Source organism: Rhinopithecus roxellana, chromosome 13 (assembly GCF_007565055.1).
Source record: "Rhinopithecus roxellana isolate Shanxi Qingling chromosome 13, ASM756505v1, whole genome shotgun sequence".
In the NCBI taxonomy this organism is placed as follows: domain Eukaryota; kingdom Metazoa; phylum Chordata; class Mammalia; order Primates; family Cercopithecidae; genus Rhinopithecus; species Rhinopithecus roxellana.
In genome coordinates, this window is record NC_044561.1 from 2,877,368 (window position 1) to 2,894,523 (window position 17,156).

General features: G+C 55.6%; 1 protein-coding gene across 1 annotated transcript; it reads right to left on the reverse strand.

The window, feature by feature from the left end:
- Window positions 1–355: 355 nt before the first annotated feature.
- On the reverse strand, window positions 356–15,896 carry MAFF (MAF bZIP transcription factor F). The gene is made up of 3 exons (XM_010389230.2): window positions 15,566–15,896; window positions 2,724–2,790; window positions 356–2,196 (listed from the first exon to the last, which is right to left on the reverse strand). Exons 2-3 carry the CDS (start codon window positions 2,757–2,759, stop codon window positions 1,738–1,740), a joined length of 495 nt encoding a protein of 164 aa, XP_010387532.1. The 5' UTR covers window positions 2,760–2,790; window positions 15,566–15,896; the 3' UTR covers window positions 356–1,737.
- Between the last annotated feature and the right edge of the window lie 1,260 nt (window positions 15,897–17,156).

Below are 17,156 nucleotides of genomic sequence, written 5' to 3' on the forward strand. Positions count from 1 at the left end.
ACCCATTCTAGACACCCCTCCCCAACAAAGATAGTCCAAGATACACACTTATTCTCTGTGGAAAAAGAACTTGACTTTATTTAGAAAGTCTACAAAATACAGAAGGCGATAACTCGCTTGCTGTAAGTCAGGAAATAAATAAATTCTAGGAGCCGGGCAATATTTTTAAACTTTTTTTTTTTTGAGACAGAGTTTTGCTGTGTTGCCCAGGCTGGAGTGCAGTGGTGCGATCTCAACTCACTACAACCTCTGCCTTCTGGGCTTAAGTGATCCTCCTGCCTCAGCCTCCCAAGTAGCTGGGACTACAGGCATGATGAGCCACCAAGCCTGCCTCAGCCTCCCAAGTAGCTGGGACTACAGGCATGATGAGCCACCAAGCATGGCTAATTTTTGTATTTTTTGTAGAGATGGGGTTTCACCATGTCGTCCAGGCTGGTCTCAAACTCTTGGACTCAAGCGATCCCCCTCCTTGGCCTCCCACAGTGCTGGGGTTACAGGCGTGAGCCACCGCGCCCGGCTCAAACATGTTTTGTTGTTGCTACCCCGCTTTCCCTAAATATAAGATAAAATGTGATTTATTTGCAGATATAAAATATAAAGTCCAGCTCAGGGCCATACGCCACTTTCCCCAGGGAACAGGAGCTCAGGCTCTGGCTGGGGAGAATAACTTAGATCCGTGCAATAAATAAACAGTGGGGAGGGGCAGTGTGGACAGTGTTGGGGGAGGGACTTGAGGCTGGGCTTCCCAGGTGAATGACAATCAAAGGCAGGGGTCAGCCCCCACCACACAGTGGTCACTGACAGAGGTGGAGGTGGTACCCTTCTTCTTAGGACCCCACTCCAGGCTGTAGTGGGACTGCAGGGTCTGTCTCCTTGTCTCCCTATTTGCCACAGCAGTCCATGGCCCCATTTCTCTGACTGGCCAGCCCCCGGACACCCTGGCTGCAGGGACAGCCTAGGGCTGAAACAGGCCAGCTCCTTCCCACTCTTCCATCCATGTCACCTTCTCTCTCCCTCTGCTTCTCTCCCCCTCCCTTGCAGCGAGTGGTCTCCCAGGCCAGGGATGCCCTCCCACCACCTTTCTGAGTCCCTGTGCACTGTCCCCCTGAAAACCATGGCTGGAATCTTAGGGCAGCAGTGAGGAAACCCAGGTTTTGGTCCCAGCACAACCACTAAGTGAAATGTGACCTCGGGCCTGTTTCCCCATCTGTGAACTGGGTTTCACTAGTCTTCCTACCCACTCTTTTAGTTTCGGAGGGTCAGGCACCCCCAGGCCTCAACCAGAGGTGGAGGCATCTCTTCAGTGCAGTTTCTCAGCAGGACGGCCCGTCAGTCACAGACAGCCAAACCTAGCTCTGAATCCTGGGAGGGTTTGGAGGGCATATTGGCACAATCAGAGCAGTTTCCAAGATGAGGGGTGCCCTCTTCTCCCCCAACAGCTGTCCTCTAAGCCGGCTCTGTATCTCTCAATCTAAAAAGGCTAAACTTTCAGCCAAGGGCGATCCCAGATCCAGACCTCTGTCCCATCCCCAACCTACCAAAGTTCCCCTTCCCAGGGCCATTCGGTCCAAGTTTTGGGGGCTGCAAGAGGAAGACAGGGCCCACGGAGGGAGTGTGTGTGCACCAAGGGGCCAGTGCTGCAGACAAATGGGGCCTGGGCACAGAGGCAGCGCTCAGGCACTTTGGGGAGGGAGCTGGAGCCGGAGGGGCGTGGCTGGGGCATGGCGGGGGCGGGCACTAGGAGCAAGAGGCCGGGCCGTGGGCGGGGTCCGCTCCGGGCGCGGGGCCAGACCCCGAGCCCGGGGTGGACTTGACGATGGTGATGACGCTGGCTGGCGCCACGAGCGTGGTGGGCCCGCGGGCTGCGGCCACTGAGCGCGCGAAGCCCTGCAGTGCCTCGCACTTGCCGCGCAGCGCGTCGAGCTCCAGGCGCATGGCGGCATTCTCGCGCGCCAGCTTGTCCACCTCGCGCTCCAGCTCCGACTTCTGCTTCTGCAGCTCCTCCTTTTGGCACACGCGCTTCACGCGGCAGCTGGCGGCGTAGCCGCGGTTTTTGAGTGTGCGGCGCCGCTGCTTGAGCCGTGTCACCTCTTCGGCCGAGAGCCCGCGCAGGTGCCGGTTCAGCTCGCGCACCGACAGCCCCATCAGCGCCTCGTCCGACAGGTGCGGCGTGTTCTCACTCAGCTCTCGCTTGATCTGCGGGCATGGGGAAACTGAGGCCCAGGGACTGGGGACGGTGCCCCGCTCCACACCTCGGTGTTCCTCTTTCACCGCCTTAGCCGCCGAGGTGGTGGTTGGACTTGATCCAAAACCCCGAAGGGGAGCAGGAATCCAGGAAGGGGAAACCAGGCCAAACTAGGATCCGGACACAAAAGGAGGCCACCCCGGGGCTCAACCTGAATTCTAACCTAGCGCCAAGCCCTGGACTCAGCCAGAGAAACCCAGCCCGGAAAGCACCTTTGAATGCCCCAGGGGGAATTGACTCGATGGGGAAGGAGGATGGAGAGGGAAGTGACCTACCCCAGGGACATGCAGCCTGTGACCAGAGCCCAGGCCTCCTAGTCCCAGCCTGTGGCTGTGGCTCTTCCCTTCGGCATCATGAAAGCCTGGTGCCTGCTGAGCCACCCAGGGGATTCCAGGAAAGAAGGGGAAGTTGGGATGAGGAGGCTCTGCATGGGCAGGGAGGGAGGGCTTCACTGGGTTGACAGAGGCTGGCTCCTCACCTTTAGGGCTTTGCTGGATAGGGGATCCACAGACATGTTTGCAGAAGGTGCCCTCTGGGCCGCAGACCTAGGGTAGAAAGGAGGTCAAAGTCACCTTGTTTTGTTTTTGTTTTCCCATTTAGAATAAAATCCAAACTCACTACCTTGCCATTCAAGGCCTCTGCTATCTTAGAACCTGCCACCTTCCTCTCTCCACATTGCTCCACAGGCCTCCTTGAATGGCTCCTTCCAGCCTGGGAGCTGTGCACATGCTGTTCTCTTTACTGTTCTAGCTCCCCATGGTGACTCGTCATCATTTAGGTGTTTGCCCAATGTCACCTCCTCGAGAGGCCTTCTTTGACCATTCCGGCTAAACGCCTCTTTGTGTCACATCACATAACCCCGCCTATTAACCCTTGTAACAGTCACCTCTTCTGCATTTCTCATGCTTGGTTCCTCATCTATGATCTGCTTCTCCTTCCCACTCCTCCTCCACCAAAACGGAAGCCCATGAAGGCAGAGGCCTTGCCTGTCTCACCATGGCATCAATATGCCTAAATAAGTGCTTGGTATATAGTAGATGGCTCAGTAAGTGTGCACCAAATGAATAGATGTCCCTCTCCTGACCATTCTTCCACATGGGGCTTGGATATGTGCCTTTGATTTGATTTTTCAGAACTTTTCTTTTCTTTTTTTTTTTTTGAGACGGAGTCTCGCTCTGTCGCCCAAGCTGGAGTGCAGTGGACGGATCTCGGCTCACTGCAAGTTCCGCCTCCCAGGTTTACGCCATTCTCCTGCCTCAGCCTCCCGAGTAGCTGGGACTACAGGCGCCCGCCACCTCGCCCGGCTAGTTTTTTTGTATTTTTTTTAGTAGAGGCGGGGTTTCACCGTGTTAGCCAGGATGGTCTCGATCTCCTGACCTCGTGATCCACCCGTCTCAGCCTCCCAAAGTGCTGGGATTACAGGCTTGAGCCACTGCACCCTGCCAGTAAATGCCTTTTTATAAAGCCCACCTGGCACCCCATAAGATACAATATCAGCCAATCCCCTCTCTCCCCAGGCCTCCTTCATCTAGACCTCTGTTTTGGAAAAGCTTTCCCAGCTGCCTGGGGACTGCCCCACACTAACTCAGCATGCCCTAGGCAGATGGGGCAGCCATCCCTAGATCACTGAGGGCCTCTCATCTCCTAATCCCCCCTCCCACATGCCTGACAGCTGCATGCTCCTTCAATAACTATTTATTGAGCAGCTACTCTTTGCCAAACATGTAGTTGGTAACGGGGAGACAAAGGTGAATAAAACTCATGGAGGGTCAGTGGTCATTGCTCTGGGCTGGAGAAGGGGACCAACTCCCAAAAGCCCCTTTAAATCAGCAGTCCGCTCTGTCCCTAGCTGATAGGATCTACTCTGCCATTCCTTGTGAACGCGAGTTTTCTCATCTGTCTCCAAAGGGAGGGGGCAGTAATAAGAAGCCAAGGAAAATGAAGGAAGATAGGCTGGGCGCAGTGGCTAACGCCTGTAATCCCAGCACTTTAGGAGACTGAGGTGGGCAGATCACCTGAGTTCAGGAGTTCGAGACCAGCCTGGCCAACATGGCGAAACTCCATCTCTACCAAAAATACAAAAATTAGCCAGGTGTGGTGGTGCACACCTGTATTCCCAGCTATTCGAGAGGCTGAGGCAGGAGAATTGCTTGAACCTGGGAAGTGGAGGTTACAGTGAGCCGAGATTGCGCCACTGCCCCCCAGCCTAGGTGACAGAGCGAGACTTTATCTCAAAAAAAAAAAAAAAAAAAAAAAGTAAAAAGAAAACGAAGATGTTTTGTGATCTGAGCTGTAGCATCCTATAAACACATGCCATATCGGAAAGAGCATTACCCAGTTTGGTGGACAGCAGAGGGCAAGAGGCCAGGTCCAAGCCCTGGTTCCTTGAGCTGTCTGCAGGGCTGACCTCACAGGTCGGCTCAGCCTCTGACACATTCTGGCAGGACCGAAGTGTCTCCCAGGGACAAGGTGGAGAAATGGAAAGTACATGGACCTTGGTGCCAGACACACCTGGGGCATTTTGGAGGTGGTCTCGCTCACTAGTTGTGGGGTTCTGGTAGGTTAGCCACTCTCTCTGTGCCTCACTTTCCCCCTGGGTGACACAGGTAGCTGTGTTAAGTCAGCTCATGTCACGCCTCTCTCAGGACCTTCCCACGGCTCACTGGAGTAAAGCCAGAGTCGTCACCATGGCCCACAATGTGCTGCAGAAAGTGATCCCCAGTGGCCGGGCGCGGTGGCTCACACCTGTAATCCCAGCATTTTGGGGAGGCCAAGGTGGGTGGATCACAAGGTCAGGAGATCGAGACCAGCCTGGCCAACATGGTGAAACCCCCATCTCTACTAAAAATACAAAAATTAGCCAGGCGTGGTGGTGGGCACCTGTAGTCCCAGCTACTCAGGAGGCTGAGGCAGAAGAATCACTTGAACCCGGGAGGTGGAGGTTGCAGTGAGCCAAGATCACACCACTGCATTCCAGCCTGGATGACACAGTGAGACTCCATCTCAAAAAAGAAAAGAAAGTGCTCCCCAGCACGCCCTCTCCGACCTCAGTCCTGCTTGGCTCCCCTTTGCTTCTTCTGCCTCAGCCACACCTGCTGTTCCTCAACACAGGATGCATGCTCCTTTCCAGGGCCTTTGCACTGGTCCCTCTGATGGCATTTTTTTGTTTTCGTTTTTTTTTTTTTTTTTTTTTTTTTTTTTTTATACAGGGTCTCACTCACTCTGTTATAGGCAGGAGTGCAGTGACACGGTCAAAGCTCACTGCAACCTCAAACTCCCAGGCTCAAGTGGTCCTCCTACCTCAGCCTCTCTAGTAGCTGGAACTACAGGTGCATGCCACCAAACCTGGCCAATTTTTGTACTTTTTTATTTTTTTTGAGACGGAGTCTGGCTCTATCTCCCAGGCTGGGGTGCAGTGGCCAGATCTCAGCTCACTGCAAGCTCCGCCTCCTGGGTTTACGCCATTCCATTCTCCTGCCTCAGCCTCCCGAGTAGCTGGGACTACAGGCGCCTGCCACCTCGCCCGGCTAATTTTTTTGTATTTTTTAGTAGAGACAGGGTTTCACCGTGTTAGCCAGGATGGTCTCGATCCCCTGACCATGATCCGCCCGTCTCGGCCTCCCAAAGTGCTGGGATTACAGGCATGAGCCACCGCGCCCGGCCTTTTGTACTTTTTTTTTTTTTTTTTTTGAGACGGAGTCTCACTCTGTCGCCGGGGCTGGAGTGCAGTGGCCGGATCTCAGCTCACTGCAAGCTCCGCCTCCCGGGTTCACGCCATTCTCCTGCCTCAGCCTCCCGAGTAGCTGGGACTACAGGCGCCCACCACCTCGCCCGGCTAGTTTTTTGTATTTTTTAGTAGAGACGGGGTTTCACCGTGTTAGCCAGGATGGTCTCGATCTCCTGACCTTGTGATCCGCCCGTCTCGGCCTCCCAAAGTGCTGGGATTACAGGCTTGAGCCACCGCGCCCGGCCTGTACTTTTTGTACAGACAAAGTTTCACCGTGTTGCCCAGGCTGATCTTGAACTCCTGGGCTCAAGCGATCTGCCTGCCTCTGCCTCCCAAAGTATTGGGATTATAGGCATGAGCCACCGCTCATGGCCTCTGCTGGCATCTTTATTCCCTAGATAGCCACAAAGTTTGCTCTGTCACCCCCTCAGGTCTCTTCAGATCTCATGTTCACTCAATTTAGAATTTGCAACCCCTGATACACACAGACACGCACGCGCGCGCACACACACACACACACACACATACAGACTCCCCATGTTCCTTCCCCACTTCAGGTTTTCTCATGTGTAATTATCATCACTCACATATATGGTGGGTGTTCAGTGGTGTTCAGTGTTGTCCCTCCCAGTCCTCCGATTAGAATGCCAGCTCCATGAGGGCAGAGCTTATACCTCATTCACCGGGGCCTCCCCCTTGCCTAGAAGAGCGCCTGGCACCTCATAGATGCTCAAGGAATCCTTGCTGAGTTCTCAGTGTGACTCAGGCCGAGGTGGGGACAGTCCAGGGCTTCTCAGGAAACTCCCTAGCCCCTCCCAGCCCACACAGTCAGGGGGTCTGGCAGTTTAGAGGGAAGGAAGGAGTGGGACAGAAGGAAGTTGATGCTTGCAGAGATCCCCTGATGGGGCAGCCACTGTGGCCCTTAAGAAGGAGAGTCTTAGGAGTCACACAGGTTGCGCTGGGGGTAGCTGGGTGGACCCAGAGTGCCAGGTCAGGACCCAGGTAGCTTTAGACCCCTGTGTGGATCCATGGTGAAGACCAGTGGCTTCATGGGGTGAACCCTGAGCTGCAACCCCCACTGCTGAACATGCCGGCTTAGCCTGGGCTCTGGCCTCAGTTTCCCTGCCTAGCACTTCAAATCCTAGGGGGCTCAGGCAGGCCCTGGCTGCCTACCTAGCTCTCCTTGGGGGCCTCTGTGCACTCCCATCCTACCTGGAAAAGTCATATGAGATCTGTGGGCTACCTGACCTTTCAGACAGTATCTGGAGACGTTTACACGTCACCCTCACTGATTCTACCCTTCAATGCAGGCCTTTTTTTTTCTTTTTGAGATGAAGTCTGGCTCTGTCGCCTAGGCTGGAGTGCAGTGGCAGGATCTCAGCTCACTGCAACACCCGCCTCCTGGGTTCAAGAGATTCGTTCTGCCTCAGCCTCCTGAATAGCTGGGACTACAGGCGCCTACCACCATGCCCAGCTAATTTTTGTATTTTTAGTAGAGACAGGGTTTCACCATATTGGTCAGGCTGGTCTCGAACTCCTAACCTCAGGTGATCCACCTGCCTCGGCCTCCTGAAGTGCTGGGATTATAGGTGTGAGCCACTGTGCCCGACCCAATGGAGGCCTCTTAAGTGGTCACACTCACTGCCCTACACACACCTGGGGAGGTCCCAGCACACCTTCCTGCTGCCCTCAGCTCATCCCCACACAGCAGCTGGACAATCTTTGCACCAAGTGAATCTGACCATGCCACCAACCAGATTAAAACCGTCCATGGTTCAGCTGGGCAGGGTGGCTTACGCCTGTAATCCCAGCACTTTTGGAGGCTGAGGCGGGCGGATCACGAGGTCAGGAGATTTGAGACCATCCTGGCTAACACGGTGAAACCCTGTCTCTACGAAAAAAATACAAAAAAAGTTAGCTGGGCGTGGCGGTGGGCGCCTGTAGTCCCAGCTACTCAGGAGGCTGAGGCAGGAGAACAATGTGAACCCGGGAGGCGGAGCTTGCAGTGAGCCGAGATCACGCCACTGCACTCTAGCCTGGGCGACAGAGTAATACTCCGTCTCAAACAAAACAAAACAAAACAAAAACCTTCCATAGATAGTTAGTTCCATAGATAGATAGTTCCCTACTATCCTAAGGACAGAGTCCAGACCTACCCTCACAGCACCCCAGGCCCTGTGTGTCCAGCCCCACGCCCATTTCCTACCACTGCCACCTCCACTCTGCTCCAGCCACACAGAATTTCTTTCACTTCCTCCCACCCGCACTGTCTTGCCTCTGAGCCACCTCCTACCCCATGACATCTCTCTCCCCTTACTCCCCTCTACTTTGGCAGACTCCTACTCATCCTTTTGCCCTGGGTGTAGACATCTCCTCCTCCAGGAAGCCCTCCCTGATCCCTAGGACTTGTTAGGCACCCCTACCCCTGTGTGTAATGAGTTGTGTTTCCTTGCTGTCTCTCCACCAGACAGGGAGAGGCTGAATCAGCTCTGGGTGCTTGAGGCCACCCATCTCAAGACCTGGCAGGGAGCAGACACTGGGGAAGGGTGGATGGATGGAGACTCTGACACCATTACCCAGCTCGTCAGTGTCCAAACCAAGTTCCAAGCTGAAACATCATTCAGTACCTCCTGGCCCTGTCTCTAATTCTTCCTCCTCTCCAGCTGCTTCCTTGCGCCTGTTGGCAGAGACAGTACAGATGCTAGGAGAATGGGAAGAGAACAGAGGGGATCCCATCCACGTGACTTTGGGCCCAAAGGCGGGGTGTGGGAAACAGGGAAAGGAGCACTGGATTGGGAGTCAAGCTTGGGTTTAAGTCCCATCTCTGTTTTCTCAGGCTGTGTGACCTGAGGTGAGCCACTCCATCTCTCTGGGTCTCCACTTTCCCATTTAAAGGATCCGAATAATACTTGCCTCGCAGGGTTTTGGTGCAATCAAGTGGTATACACTGCAGAGGTCAGTGAGCACCTGGGAGGTTAGAATTGCTGTCTGTCTAGGAGGGGTCAGGCCTGTAGCCAGCACTGGGGTGTCACTCTGATTCAGCATCTCCCAGCTGGTGGCAGTCACACAGGGAACTGCAGGAAAGGCCCTTCGAGGCCATCAGGTCCTGCCTCCTCACTTTACCCAAGGGGAAGTAGAGACCCAGAGACGGGCATCACTTGCTTTAAGTCACACAACAGGTGTGAATGAATATCTGCAAAGGCCCAGGACTGAAACCTGGTCCCTTCACACCGTCATCTCCCTGGTTTGCCCAATCCTGAGGTAATGCCCAGAGAGGGCAATAGAGTAATCCAGGCTCATACAGCCAGCATGGGGTAGAATTCAGGCCTGAGAGTTCGAGACCAACCTGGGCAAGATGGCTAGACTTCATCTCCAAAAAATAAAAAGATTAGCCGGGTGCAGTGGTGCACACCTGTGGTCCCAGCTACTCAGGAGGCTGAGGCAGGAGGACCCCTGAGCCCAGGAATTCAAGGCGGCAATGAGCTGTGATCCTGCCACTGCACTCCCTGGGTGACAAAGCAAGACCCCACCTCTTAAAAAAAGAAAATTAGGCCGGGCGCGGTGGCTCAAGCCTGTAATCCCAGCACTTTGGGAGGCCGAAACGGGCAGATCACGAGGTCAGGAGATCGAGACCATCCTGGCTAACACGGTGAAACCCCGTCTCTACTAAAAAATACGAAAAACTAGCCGGGCGGGGTGGCGGGCACCTGTAGTCCGAGCTACTCGGGAGGCTGAGGCAGGAGAATGGTGGGAACCCGGGAGGCGGAGCTTGCAGTGAGCTGAGATCCGGCCACTGCACTCCAGCCTGGGCGACAGAGCGAGACTCCGTCTCAAAAAAAAAAAAAAAAAAAAAAAAAAAAAAAAAAAAAAAAAAAAAAAAAAAATTAGCCAGGCATGGTGGCGGGCGCCTGTAGTCCCAGCTACTCAGGAGGCTGAGGCAGGAGAATGGCGTGAACCCGGAGGTGGAGCTTGCAGTGAGCTGAAATCGTGCCGCTGCACTCCAGCCTGGGTGACAGAGTGAAACTCCATCTCAAAAAAAAAAAAAAAAAAAAAAAAGATGGCCGGGCAAGGTGTCTCACGCCTGTAATCCCAGCATTTTTGGAGGCCAAGGCGGGCGGATCACGAGGTCAGGAAATTGAGACCATCCTGGCTAACACGGTGAAACCCCGTCTCTACTAAAAATACAAAAAATTAGCTGGGCCTGGTGGCACATGCCTGTAGTCCCAGCTACTCAAGAGGCTGAGGCAGGAGAATCGCTTAGAACCTGGGAGGTAGGGGTTGCAATAAGCTGAGATTATGCCACTGCACTCCAGCCTGGGCGACACAGTAAGACTCCGTCTTAATAATAATAATAATAATAGAATTCAGGCCTGAGGCCACATGGAGCCACTCACCTCTTCTCTGTGTAACCCTGGCAGGGCAACCTCCCTGGGCCCTGTTTCCCTAGCCCTGTGAAGATGAAGCTGGATTTGCCGGTTTCCAAGGCCACCCCAGCTCTGATTCTCCGAGATTTGTGTTGGGCCCCCTAGGGATATGATTTGCAAGTGACAGCTAAGTGTCCAGGTCCCCTTGCCAGCCGTTTGGGGAGCTGGCACGTGCAGTGATGCTTGGGCCGCCTGAGCTACACAGAAAGACCCAATGGGAGAAGGGAGGCCTCTCCCCACGCAAGTTAATCAACTGCCCGTTGGGTGCTGCGGCTGATACAGAACCTCAGAGGCACAGCCTGGCCTCATGCACAAGTCATTTTTCCTGTGTCCTGGATTCCTTGCTAAGTGGTAATGATCATAATAATCTTAGTGTGTAAAATGTAAGAGGCTTAGGCAAGGCTGGGCATGGTGGCGCATGCCTGTAATCCCAGCACTTTGGGAGGCCAAGGTGGGCGGATCATCTGAGGCCAGGAGTTCAAGAACAGCCTGGCCAACATGGTGAAATCCTGTCTCTACTAAAAAAAAAAAAAAAAAAAGGCCGGGCGCGGTGGCTCAAGCCTGTAATCCCAGCACTTTGGGAGGCCGAGACGGGCGGATCACGAGGTCAGGAGATCGAGACCATCCTCGCTAACACGGTGAAACCCCGTCTCTACTAAAAATACAAAAACTAGCCGGGCGAGGTGGCGGGCGCCTGTAGTCCCAGCTACTCGGGAGGCTGAGGCAGGAGAATGGCGTAAACCCGGGAGGCGGAGCTTGCAGTGAGCTGAGATCTGGCCACTGCACTCCAGTCCGGGCGACAGAGCAAGACTCCGCCTCAAAAAAAAAAAAAAAAAAAAGCAAAAATTAGCTGGGTGTGGTGATGCACACCTATAGTCCCAGCTACTTGAGAGGCTGACGCAGGAGAATTGCTTGAGTCTGGGAGGTGGTTTCAGTGAGCCAAGAACAAGCCACTGGACTCCAGCCTGGGCAACAGAGCAAGACTCCATCTTAAAAAAAAAAAAAGAGGCATAGGCAAGAAAGATCACCTCATCTCGCCATCATCCCACTATCCACAAGCAACAGAGATATCACTAACCACACACAGTACCAATTCCCAGTGAGGCAGGACACAGCCCCTGAGTCTTTCTCAGCACAGAACTGTTTTCTCCTGAGCTTGGACACAGCCTCAGAATCCTCAACAGTGCTTCCAGACCAGGCCCGAGAGATGGAACGGAGAGATGGAACCATCAGCCATTCCCTACCCTTGATAATAGTGGAAGCTGGCTGTGTTTGGAAATACCCTCAGGCGCTAGGAAGGTTTTGAACCTGCTCTTCCCCTACTCCTCCATGCCCTCCTGTCCCAGCCTCAGCCCCCTCAATTGCATCCTGGATGTCAGCTGAGGCACCCACGTCTGCCCAGGAATGTCCTAGCTCAGCAAAGTCAGGCAATCACAGAGGGAGAGTCACAAGAAGGGGGAACTTTCTGGTAACCTCAGGCTTTCCGCAGCCAACCCCAGGCCAGGGGCTGCCAAGGGGCCTGGGTCCTCTGCCTTTGCCAGGCTGGCTGACCCTGGGCCTGAGAAATAGTAGCTGATCCAATCCCCTGTTAGGCACCAGAGGCAACCAAGCCACTGTTTGGTAGCAGTGGTGGACTGGAACCCAGGGGTCCTGTCTCTTCTATTCCGGCCACCACCGCCTCTCCCTGACTTCTTCCCTTGGAAGCCAGCAGAGCTGACCTCCAGGGTCTGCAGGTTCATGATGTCTTCTGGAGGCATAAGGAAAGAGGTGACTCTTGAGGGACTGACAACTGCCTTGTCCAGTCAGCAGCCACAACCCTCCAACGTCCCCCTCCCTGGCCCCACCAGTCCACTCCAGAGACATCCTGTAGAAGGCCCACCCGCTGGCATGGGCTCCTCTCTGGCTGCTGAGCCATTTTGCTTGCTCTGTGAGGACAGAGGGAAAAAATGTGTTTTCCTAGGTCTTGGCAGCCAGCTCTGCTGGAGCCTCCTCCCTGCTGGAAGGGGAGCAAGGCTGGGAGAACCCAGCACCACAGAGAAGCAACGGCCTGGGGTTCCAGCCCTAGTTCTGGCACCCTCTCACACTCGCTGTGTGGCTTCAGTTACAGCACTCCCTCTCTCTGGGCCTCAGTTTTCCCAATATGCCAAACCTTCTCCAAGTCTAAGGTACCTTACAACGATGACTATCTCCGAGTTTAGAGTTTCAGATTCTGGCTCAGAGCTCCAAGACCACCAGCAGAATGGAGGTAGGGAAAGGAAAGTGGTGAAGGCTTCCTGAAGGTGGGGGCATGAGACGCAAACTATCAGACTATCAGACTAGCCCTCTTCTCCACCTGCACAGCCACAGACCACTTCCTCTTTCATCTGGACCATGACCACAGCAGCCTGCTCACCAGCCTCTTGCCTTGCCCTCTGTCTCCAATCCCCACCATTGATCCTCCCGCAAGAGCTGTCAGAGGAATCACTACTGACACAAACCCACGAGCCTGTCCGTGCTTGGCCCATTTCAAAACCCTGCAATGCCAGCCTCCCCGCAAGCCCACACAGTAGGGTCCTCAGGCCTCAACCATGTTCCTGTCCACTCTCTCCCAGGATCATATGCTAACAAATGAATGAACAGATAGCAAATTCTACTATCCCTGAATGTTTCCCAAAGGGACAAGCGGGCAGTGCATGCCAGTGTGTGTGAGGGAGGAAGTTGCCTGAGCCCTGAAGGATCTGCTCCCTTTTGGGAGACTGCTTCAAGATTCCTCCAGCCTCTGCCCTGGCTTCCTGTTTCTCTGGGGTTCCCAGGCCTTTTTCTGCATATGTTGTGGAGCTCTTCGAGGACAGGGATCCAGGGCTCATTCATTCAATCAGCAAACATCCGAGAAGCACCCATTGTGTTCCAGGCTCTGTGCTGGGCCCTGGAGACCCTGAAGTGAATCACAGTTCCTGCCCTCAAGGGCTTCGCAGACAACCACCACTCTATCAGGCTCAGTGCACTAGTCACCTCCCCAGGGAAGCCTTCCTTGATTGCCCTGGCTAAGTCAGAGCGCTGTTATATACTTTCAAACCACAGTGACTTCTCCCTCACATCACCCATCTCAGCTGTGTTTTGCATTTACTTCGGTGGATCTTTCTTCAACTCTGTGTCGGCTGCTCAGCTGTAAGCTCCCAGAGGGCAGTCTCTGGATCTGGTCTGTTCATCTCATCCCTGGCATCTGGTCCAGGGCAGGGGCCCAGTGGCAATGCAGGGCCCGGCGTGATTCAATGGGAAGTTAAACCTCTCAATGCTAACTTTCCATCTGGGACTGAGTCAACCAGCCACTTCCCCTCATCCCCTGACCCCAGGCCCTACTTTGGAATGTTTCCTGCCCAGCTTTGAGGGTGGGCCTGTCTGGTTCCTGTGCTCCTGGCCCCAACCCCCCTGACTCAAACCCCACCTACTCTTGGGTACCCCCAGCTCCTCACATGGGGCTGTCGGCTCTTTCTCTTCCACAATTTGCCTGGAAAATATGCTGTCTGCAGGGACTTCCAGGGCTTCCCCCTTCTACCCACCATCCTGCCATCCTGGCTGTTACCTAGTTCCAGTGGCAGATGGGAACACTAAGGGTCCCAGCTGCTGTAGCAGAGCTCACCCAGGGTTCAAAGATCCAAAGTCAAAAGATCATGGTTCCTCACATTAGGAAGTTCAATTGCTCCCCTCCCATGATTCCGTAGCCTGTGGGTGAGTGGAGGGGGAAGGTGGATTAAGACCAAGGAATCTCTAGCCCCCAGCCCATCCTGCAGGCTGCTACAACAAACAGGTGCTTTCTGCAGGGCTATTGGGTGAGTGGGTAGGTGGTGGCTAGGTCAGGCCCCACCCCTCCTTCATTAACCCTTCGTGCAGGGGCCTATTCCCACTGCCTGCTGACCCTGCCTGGCCCAGGGTGAGGACTCGGGGTCTGCCGGCTGGCTCAGAGCCTCAGCTAGCTTCCAGCGTCCAGCTGTAGGTCAGTCTAATCTCACTAGTCCCACTTGTGAACTGAAACTACCAGGAGGGCGGAAACCGGCTCCACCCAATCCTCCAAGACCTAGCAGGTACAGCCTCCAGAACCCGGACTAGCGAGAAAGCCCGTGGTCCTCTCCCTGCCCCGCACCTTTGCAGTCAAGGTTTTCTGGCCCTTCCTGTTCTCAAGGGACAGAGGGGATGGGCAACCCTGGGAAGAACGAGAGTACGTTGGGATTTCCCTCCCTAGGGAGCCCCAAACTCTGGGGACAAGAACCTGGGCTCCAACTCACTTTGTTACCAGATCCACCAGAGTGCCAAGCGGCGGTGGCTCACACCCCTCACTCCTAGCTCAGCTGGGTGAGGTCTTTGATACCTTGCCCCACCCTGTGGCTGCGGGCACCGGCTCTGGGCGGGGGACAAACACTGGGGTCACGTGGCGGAGGCCCTGGGAAACTCCGGGTAGAGCGGGGACCGGACAGCCCTGGGTAGTAGGACTGGGGAGGCCCGGGCCAGAATTCCCAGACCCCGTGTGAAGACGCATGGGTCCGCTTCCTTCGCTCGGGTCCTTGTTCCGCGTTTACTCCGGTGGCCAGCCCAGGGCACGCCCTCTCCGAGGTACACACCGCTGGTGTACAGGCCCCAGGGAGCGCGCGCGCGGACACGCACACACAAGCACACACAAGCACACACGTGCACACACAGTACAACGCACACACGCCCCCCGAGGTACACCGCGCACGCACGCACCGGGCAGGATACCCAGGCCGCCCGCCAGGGAACACACGCCCGACCGCCCGCCCTCAGACGTAAACAAACCGCGCACGCACCGCCCGCCGGCGCCGGGCCAGGGCCTGTTCCCACCGAAGTCACGTAGGAGCACAGCGCCCCCGCCCCCGCCGGGCGGACGCGGAGATCGCCAGCCTGCGCTGTCCCTTCCTCCCCGGCGCCGCCGCCTCCCCACCCGCGCCCTGGGAAGGGGCCCCGTCTCCACCCCCACTCCGCCGAGCTGGCCTCGGCCCCGTCCTCGGCGTCCCCGGGACGGCCGCTCCCTTCTCCCGGCCCCGAGCCGTCCGGGCGATGGGGCCCCGGGAGCCCCGACGGATCGGGCCCCGGCGCCCACCCCAGGCGCGTCCTGGGGCGGGAAACCCTGCCGCCTCGGGGTCCCGCGCACCGCCCTCCTGGCCCCGCGTTCCTCACCCGCCTCTGGGCCCGCTTGGCCCGGCGCACTCGCACGCGCGCGTCTCGCCGCTGTCCCGGCCGCTGTCCCGGCCCGCGCTCTGGTCCGTCTCCCCTCCGCTCTGAGCCGCAGGTCGCTCTGAACCGGGCGCTCGGGAGCGCTGCGCTGAGTTTTGTTGTGGGGAGGGCGGCGCAGGGGGCCGAGGCCGCGCGGAGTTGTAAGGCGAGCTTCCCGGAATTACTCACTCACAGGATTCCTTTCATTCATAAAAACCCAGTCATGCGGTGACGTCACCGCCCCGGCCGCCCTCCGGCCAGGAGCGGCCGACTGGTCCCTCGGCCCCGCCCCCGTCTGACCCCGCCCCCTGGTAGCCCCGCCCCCGGGACCGCTCTGGTTCCAGTGCTCGTTGGGTGCGTTCACGTGACACCTCGCGAGAGCCCCGTGGGTGTAGGTGTCATTGGCTCATTTTGCAGTCAGTGGTCCTGGCCCTCTTCTTTCGACCTACACCTTCTGCCTTAATGATCTCATCCAGTCCCGTGGCTTTAAATGACATCTATATGACTATGAGCCCCAGATGTGTATTTCCAGAGCAAACAGCTTTTCTGAGCTCCAGACTCATAGCCAGCTGCCCACTCTGCACCTCCAGTGGGTGTCAGATGGGGACTGCAGAGGACTCGACCCAAAGACCGCTCCTGATGTCAGCCCTACCTCTGCTCCCCTGCCATCCCATCTCAGCTGCTCAAGCCAAAACCTGGGAGCCTGGCTCCATCCCTCACTCTCCCTTCCTTCCCACCTCAGGACTCAAGCTAGCGGTGTCTCCAGGTCTCCTGCATAGGACCACTTCTCACCACTTCCAGTCATGGCACCTGGTCTCAGCACCATCAGCTTACCCGGACAGTGGCAGCAGCCTCCAGATAGATAGGCTCCATACTTTGCCTCCAAAGTCTTTCTTTCTACAGCAGCCAATGTTCTTCTCAAAACAAAGCTCAGGTTGTTTACACACCTCCTTTGGCCACTTTCTCTCCATCCACTGCTCTTCAGCCACAGTGCCCTTCTTTCTGTCCCCCAAACATACCGAGATCATTCCTGCAACAGGCCTTTGGCACTGGCTATCTCATCTTCTGTTCACTTGCCTGGCTTTTCCTCATCTTTCACATCAGCCCAGATGTCACTGCCTCAGAGAGACCTTTCCTGACCACCCTGGTTAAAGCAATCTTCACCTCTGAATTTTTATTTTTATTTATTATTATTGCTTTTTTTGAGACAGGGTCTCACCCTGTCACCCAGGCTGGAGTGCAGTGACACAACCTCCTTCTCCTGGACTCCAGCCATTCTCCCACCTCAGCCTCCCAAGTAACTAGGAGGCTGAGGTGCACGCACCACCACGCCAGGTTCTTTTCTGTATTTTTTTTTTTTTAGAGACAGGGTTTTGCCATGTTGCCCAGACTGGTCTCAAACTCCTGGACTCAGGCAATCCACCTACGTTGGGCTCCCAAAATGGTGGGATTACAGGCGCCAGCCACCACACCCAGCCTTGAAATTTGTTCTTATATTACCTTAATAATTCTGTAGGGTGTTGCATCATTTATGTATGTGAGCGCTGGTTATTGT

What these genes read in the sequence shown, in the direction of transcription:
- MAFF (XM_010389230.2), bottom strand. Translation starts at nt 2,759, where the DNA reads ATGTCTGTGGATCCCCTATCCAGCAAAGCCCTAAAG. An exon ending in TATCCAGCAAAGCCCTAAAG is followed by an intron (nt 2,197 to 2,723) that starts GTGAGGAGCCAG and finishes CCATGCCCGCAG; the next exon opens with ATCAAGCGAGAGCTGAGTGA.